At 45.3% G+C, this 7,107-nt stretch overlaps 4 protein-coding genes across 4 annotated transcripts in view; 3 read left to right on the top strand and 1 right to left on the bottom strand.

The window, feature by feature from the left end:
* Positions 1-678: 678 nt before the first annotated feature.
* PCYB_146680 (hypothetical protein) lies at positions 679-1,134 on the top strand (the record flags this gene model as incomplete). The annotated part of the gene is made up of 2 exons (XM_004225138.1): positions 679-889; positions 1,034-1,134. The coding sequence occupies 2 exons, from the start codon at positions 679-681 to the stop codon at positions 1,132-1,134; spliced, it is 312 nt and encodes a 103-aa protein (XP_004225186.1).
* A 343-nt stretch (positions 1,135-1,477) lies between these two features.
* Positions 1,478-3,154, top strand: PCYB_146685 (queuine tRNA-ribosyltransferase; the record flags this gene model as incomplete). The annotated part of the gene is made up of 2 exons (XM_004225139.1): positions 1,478-1,979; positions 2,169-3,154. The coding sequence occupies 2 exons, from the start codon at positions 1,478-1,480 to the stop codon at positions 3,152-3,154; spliced, it is 1,488 nt and encodes a 495-aa protein (XP_004225187.1).
* A 686-nt stretch (positions 3,155-3,840) lies between these two features.
* On the bottom strand, positions 3,841-5,431 carry PCYB_146690 (hypothetical protein; the record flags this gene model as incomplete). Its single annotated transcript, XM_004225140.1, has 6 exons — positions 3,841-3,956; positions 4,099-4,147; positions 4,326-4,648; positions 4,729-4,788; positions 5,048-5,103; positions 5,277-5,431. The coding sequence occupies 6 exons, from the start codon at positions 5,429-5,431 to the stop codon at positions 3,841-3,843; spliced, it is 759 nt and encodes a 252-aa protein (XP_004225188.1).
* A 1,099-nt stretch (positions 5,432-6,530) lies between these two features.
* PCYB_146700 (hypothetical protein) overlaps positions 6,531-7,107 on the top strand; it is a gene marked incomplete at its 3' end in the record, with an annotated part of 2,305 nt that continues 1,728 nt past the window's right edge. Inside the window, exon 1 of the mRNA XM_004225141.1 lies at positions 6,531-7,068. Within this exon, the coding sequence (XP_004225189.1) occupies positions 6,907-7,068 (162 nt within the window). The 5' untranslated portion in view covers positions 6,531-6,906. The remainder of the gene's footprint in view (positions 7,069-7,107) is intronic.

The following is a 7,107-nucleotide window of genomic DNA, read 5'->3' on the forward strand; positions in this document are numbered from 1 at the left end:
AAAAAAAAAAAAAACGCAGATAATAAATTAGGCATACCCGTTTTTCAATAAATCCCATTTATGCGGCGCGACAAATTTTGCCACAAGGATGCTCCGCAAATACAGATTGTGGCGGGTCGCGGAGGGTGGATGGAAAAAAAAAATAGTTCCCTTCTTGGTAAGATGGCAAAGAGGCACGCATAGAAGTGGAGCGCACCTTGGCGAGCATTAAGTTACGTGCGTGCTACTACATACATATGGTACTCTCAAGCGAACAGAACTGCTTCTTCCAGCGTGTGTACACGAGGCATATGCTGGCGCGCGTTCCCTCCACCGATGTCACTTTATTGCTGATTCCTTAGCGCATCCCGTGAATCGTTCACAGGACGGAGGTGAAAACGCGAGAGGAGGCAACTTCGCCGTTACAGTTATTTCCCCCCACGTGTGGATTGCATACTGGGAGGAGAAACAACCGGTTCGTGGATTGCGCCAATTTGAAAACCCCCATCTGGAGGGGAAAAAAATAGAGTAACGGGCGAGTAAAGGAGCGCAAAGGAAGCGCAAAGGTAACGCAAAGGCAACGCAAAGGAAGCGCAAGACGACGCAAAGGCAACGCAAAGGAAGCGCAAGACGACGCAAAGGCGAAGTAAGGACCCCAAAGTGCACCCCGCAGAACTCCCAGCCGCGCAACCCCATACCATGTCGAGCGCCAACAAGCAGAAAGGCAAAAACGAAGCCGACCTAGTGGACAAACTAAACTACAAAAACTTAAGCGATGTAACGCTTCACGAGCTGACGTGTCTTAAGGCAAATCGACAAGTGTACTTAAAAAGAGGAGGCACATTTTTTTTGAGTTCCCGAGAAGAAGCCCTTTCCGTGCTGAAGGCGAAGAGTCAAAACGAGGAGAAGAGTTAGCTGGAGGGAGGGAAGCATCATCCCCTGTGTTGATTGTCCACTCGGAGTGGAAAGCTAACCAAGTTGTGGCCCTCCCCCCCCTTTACACCAACGCACCAATAAGTTGCAAACCCCAATCGTTAAATAACCCCCTTTAAAGGTACGCAAATCCACACAAGAGTTATCCACCCCGGTGAGAAAATCTCTAACGGGAAGAGAGTCTCCCATGTGAAGCATCTCCTCCTCCAACAGACTCACTAACATAGGAGCAGTTTTTTCTCACCCCCTCAAAATAAGGTTGTCCCATCATTATATGAACAGATTAAAGTATCACTTCCTTTTGGTATTATACGCCTTTTTAAATGTACCTTTTAACCTGACCAGCAAGAAAAAAAGTATAAAAAATGAGAGGAAGGAATTCTTTGGACTAAAGAGTTACAAAAGATGGAGAGGGAAACATACCAAAGGGGAGAAGCAAGGGATACATGGGTTGCATCGTGTATGTGGAAAGGACCCATTGGGGGGACATACCCATCTCCGGGGTAGAGAGAAACGAACCAACAAGCTTACATTTTTGCATGCAGGAAAAGGGAGTTATGCAAAAATGATGAGGAGAAGTAACCCCTGCGAAGAGAACCCAGGACAGAAGCAATACAGACACTATAGCATAGTTGTGCAAGTTAAGAGGAGCCACTCTTCGAATATCCATCAGGTGAACCCCTGCTTTGACTACCCCGGATTTAGTTTCACCGTCTTAAAAGAATCACATCAGGAGAGTAACCATAGTAGAATTGGCATTATAAAAACTGTAAGGGGAGAAATAGAAACTCCCAATTTTCTTTTTTGTGCTACAAAAGGGTGCATGAAGTCTACTCCAATAAATTTTGTGAAGGATTGTAAAACACAAATTATTTTGTCGAACACTTTCCACCTGTTGATTCATCCTAAGCCACATGTCATTTTTCAGTTGGGAGGGTTGCACAAGTTCATGAACTGGCAGGGCCCCATCCTCACCGACTCGGGGGGGTACCAGCTGTTCAGCATGACATTTGGCTCGGTTTCGGACGAGATAAAGAGGAAGTCCAGGGGGGGCGTAGGCGGTCCACGTAGCACAGTTAGCTGCAGTAGCACAGGTAGCTCTAGAAGCACAGTTAGCTGCAGTAGCACAGGTAGCTGCAGTAGCACAGGTAGCTCTAGAAGCACAGTTAGCTGCAGTAGCACAGGTAGCAAGATGGTCACCGCGTCCACCTCGTCCGCCTCGCCCACCTCGTCCACGCCGCTTCCCCCCCGCGGAGACATAATCGTGAAAATCAGTGAGCACGGGGCTCTGTACAAGTCGTACCACGACGGGTCTTTGGACATGCTGACGCCGGAAAGCTCCATCCAAGCACAGTACCTCCTGGGGAGCGACTTCGCAGTGGTACTAGACGAATGCACCCCCTACCACATAGAGAGGGAATATACAGAACGGTCCATGCACAGGTCGCATAGGTGGTACATTAGATGTCTTCTAGAATTTCAAAAAGCGATGACCATGCCAAATTACCATTTCTACCTGAACAACTTGTACAATAAGAAATACGGAGTGCAACATAAATGGAGAGAAAGGGAACCGAATAAACAGGCTCTCTATGGGATAATCCAGGGAGGAATATACACAGACTTGAGGATGAAGAGCTGTCAAGTAGTTTGCAATTTACCTTTTTTTGGCCTCTGCATTGGGGGGTGCCTAGGGAAGGACAAGCAGATGATGTACAGTGTGATAGAGAACACCATGCGGTTTGTCAGGCAGGAGGGGGATGTCTCTGTGGGTCAAGCCAACAAAATGGGTAGTATCACTCCTGTTGGTAGAGTTAAACCGGTTCACCTATTGGGGATTGGCCAAATTAAGGACATATTTTTCGGAGTGCGACAGGGTATTGATACCTTCGATTGCGTCATCCCCACGAGGCTGGCAAGACATGGATACTACCTATGCACAGTTAAAACCATTAAAGAAATGGAAGCAAAATTGAGTAAATGTATTAAGAATGAGTATATAAAAATAAAATTAAGCATTCACGAGTTGGATAATAACCCTCTTGAATTAGATTGTCCCTGCTACACGTGTGTGAATTACTCCAGGGCGTATTTGCATCACCTGTACAAAATTAATGACAATTTGTTGGGTACTCTCCTGACTATACATAATGTGTGCTACATGAACCGGCTCATGGAGGACATCCGCGAGGGGATCAGGTGTGGCTGCTTGGATGAGGTTGAGAGGAGATGGGTTCGGTGACTGCACCGATGGGGCGTATGTATATCTTCGCGCGTCACTCCCGAGTGCTTCTTACTGTTAGTGGGGGCATCCCCCAAAGGGGGGCACTATAAGACCCCCCCCTTCCTTTCTGCATAACCACCGCGGAAGCCGTCCCGCCATGTGCACACCTGAACAAATTAAAAAATTTGCAGAGACTCCGTTTTTATTAATTGATCCGTGACAACGCGGTTTTTTACGTATAAGGCGAAAAAGTGAGGGAAAAAATGGGCGAAAAATGAGGGGAAAAATGGGCGAAAAATGAGGGAAAAAATGGGCGAAAAAATGGGCGAAAAAATGAGGGAAAAAATAGGCGAACAAAAGAGGCAAAAAAACAGTGCATCAAAACTGCGTGACAAAATAATGCATCAAAACTGCGTGACAAAATAATGCATCAAAACTGCGTGACAAAATAATGCATCAAAACTGCGTGACAAAATGGACAACATCAGCGGTATGCATTTCCAGGGCGGAGCACGTGCCAGAAAAGGGACGCAGTGGAGAAAACACGCCGCAACAAATGATCACATAAAAAGGTTACGCAGTTGGGTAAATCAGTGTCGTGCGTTTAAGGCGGTACGGTTTGTTAAAAAAAAAAAAAAAGATATCACAAGAATGTAAAAAAGCACGTGTGCCTATACGCATTGATGTGTGAGCACCGTTCGTCTTCAGACCTCCACATAATGAGAATCTTTCGTGGTTTTTCCTTTGCCAAAGAACTTTTTCTTCAGTCCCCATTTTTTGTCGTCGTTGTTGTTTCCCTTTTTGCCATTCGATTTTGGGTCTGCGGGGGGGGGCGAACAAAATGTAAGCGAATGAAAAAATGCATAAGAACACAGGGGAGGCCACCCTTGCGTGCACGATTTCGTGTCCACAGCTTCGCGACACACTTCCCCTGCCGCGCTGAGTGCAACATAGAGACTTACTTAGATTGTCCAGGAGGCTATGCTGCGTCCTCACCCCGTCAAAAATGCTCTGCGCGCGGGGGGGGATAAATAAAATAAAAAATGGAAAATAGGAAAATAAAAGATAGCAAAATTGCAAAATAAAAGATCGCAAAATAGCGAAATGGCGAAATGGCAAAATGGCATTGCGGACGTGTCCCTGTTCTGCGTCACCGCTCCGCCTCTGCTCCCTGCGGGGAGATCCTCACCTGGGTGGTCTTCCAACAGAGCGCCGTGTTGACCCACGTTAGGACGCCATAGGTGATCATCAGTGAGAGGTCCTTCGCGCTGTAGGTGAAGATGCTGCGCGGGGGGGAAACAATTACGGAAATGGTGGGAAAAAGGTGCAGGCATAACATGGTCAGCAAAGCCAACGTATAGAACGTGGTCAACGTGGACGGCCCAATCAACGCGGATGGCATAGTCAACGTGGCCAGGTCGCGCTTCAGCGCAGCGCCAGGAAAGAGTACCCCTCGATAATAATATAAATGGAAATTATGCTGGAAACCAAAAGCATCCAATTGTAGAATCTCTGAAAGGGAGGAAAGGGGGCGACAAATTATTTCCTCCACATTTACGCGGGAATAGGGAAGTACAGACATGTGGATACACTTGTTAAATTTTTTCTCTTCTGCTTCGGCGTTACCAGCAGGGAAGGGATGTACGATTTGCCTGCACAGGAGTGGGTGAAAAAAAAAAAAATTCCCAACATGAATTATGAATCGTCAAACATGAATCGTCAAACATGAATCGTCAAACATGACGCATCAAACACGAAACAAGGAGCGCCGTAAAATGGGGCAAAATTGGAAAGCTTAAACGCGGGGAGGCGCTAAAATTTTGTCGCCTCATTTGTCTGACGCGGGAGTTGCATGCTGTCAACGCACATTCTATGCAATGCTTGTCCCCTTTTTTTTTTTTTGACTCCTACCGATGAAGGAAAAAATGGGGAAGACGCAGAAATAGAGGTTTGTGAAAAGCAGCCACCTGAAATGAAATAAAATAAAAATGGAAACACAACAAGTGATCGATGTGACAACCCCGACATGCATCCGCTGGGTAGGCCAGTTGCTCCGCGAAAGAGACTTCCCCCAAATGCGGTTACACCAAATGGTTATCTAAAAAGGTAATGGGCAAATCAATTGTGGAGAAGAGCTTACCCATAGATAGAGAGCTTGGTTGAAAAGAAGCTGTAGATGAGCAGGATTAAAACAAAAAAAGTGTAAAAGGTCACAAAAAAAATATACTTCCTGCAATAGGCTTTGGTTTTGTCGTTAGGCTGGTAGTGGTCGAGCCGGCTGCGAATTTGATCCATTTTGGCATTTAAAAAGTGAGTGTTAAGTGGGGGGTGAGAAGAAGGGCTCGAGTCTGTTAAGAGATTGGCACTAACGTTGGCTTTATCGTCAGCAGTGACATCAAACTGGTACTATACTACCATGTTAGCAGCACCAGGGCTAGCATATGTCGGTGAAGAAGTCAAACTGTAGCACTTTGTAGGAGCAGTAGTTGTACTTGCTGTTTGTGGCAAAGGCACAGAAGGGGAAAACCGAGCGGATGGTTGGGTATACATACGTACATACATACATATATATACATAAGCATAAGTAGGCATATAAATACATGCTTGCATGGAGAGGAGAGTTCACAGTTTATTCGTTCGTTAGGCGTTTTTCACAATTTTCTTTACGATCTCAGCTGGTCGACGATCTCTTTTTTGCATCAAACTTTGTATGCTTTTTCCCACGCAATTCGTTTAAATGTACAATTTTTAAAATGAACTTGAAAACAAAACGCAACTCTTGCGTTTTTTTTTTTTTTTTTCCCAGGAAATATCTATACCGATTTGCCACGGTAGAAAAGAGAAAGCGCCCCGACCTCTTCTTCCATCGGGTATGCAGCGACGCCCGCAACGGTCGTTATGCACGCATGCGTAAAAAGCAAATGATGCAAAGAAGTTTTTCTATACGCATGCGTGATGCTACTCAGAGGGGGAGCCGTAGGTTCATCCTGTGAAGCACCGCAATAGCAATGTCGCAAACCAGGGCAGATACATTTTTCTCCATTTTTACTTTCCCCCCGTGCTGTCGTTGCAGTAATTAAAATTGACCAAAGGGGAAAGGTGCACATGATAAGGTCTCCGAAAGTTGTCCCACATGGCTAGCCAGGATATACAGCATGCATATATACCTGCATATGTATGCACAATTTTGTGGAGCCGCTGAGAAGGTAAAAATAGATGAGAATTTTTGCCAACGCAGATGCCTAGTTCCCTCTCACCATTTTAAATTGTAAAATGGCTCATAAAAAGTAAAAGGGCGAACGTTACGTTACGTTATGCTATGCCATGTTACGTTTGTTTTTTTTTTTTTTTTTTTTTTTTTTTTTTTCTCTCCCTAGACATTTTTTGTGTGCACGCGAGTGTTTTGAAAATTTGTGAAGGCCTCCCTTCTCGCCTGTGCGTCTTTACGCATTTCTGTTCATGCGCAATTTTTTTGAAGTAGGGACTACACATAATATGTGCGACATGCAGGTACACGTTTTATACATGCGGATGGCGAAACTAATTGTGAACATTCCTCTCTGCAGTGCACACCATTTTTCAGGCGAACGACGCGAGTCCCTTTGTTCGGCAAAAAGCGCTATATAGCGTACCAACAGTCGGAGCTCCTAGCCCAAGGCAGGGCTGCAAATGTGTCAGATAAAGACGAAGCGGTAAGAAGCGGTAAGAAGCGGTCAAGTGAAAAGTCACAAATTAACTGAAATCACGGAAACCACCCCCGAGCAACCCTGATGAATAGGAGCAAACCAAAAAGCAAAAAGAAAAAGGGCATCAAGGGCAAAGACAGTAAGACGAAGAAGCTATCAAATGAAGAGGTCGAAAATTTAGTCAAAATACAAAGGGAGGAACTGATCAGGGCAGTTCAAAGGAAGCGCCTGCTGGAGAGCAGATTGGTTAGCTAATCTGAAAAAAAAAAAAAAAAAAACGTGNAA

This window comes from Plasmodium cynomolgi, chromosome 14 (genome assembly GCF_000321355.1).
Source record: "Plasmodium cynomolgi strain B DNA, chromosome 14, whole genome shotgun sequence".
In the NCBI taxonomy this organism is placed as follows: domain Eukaryota; phylum Apicomplexa; class Aconoidasida; order Haemosporida; family Plasmodiidae; genus Plasmodium; species Plasmodium cynomolgi.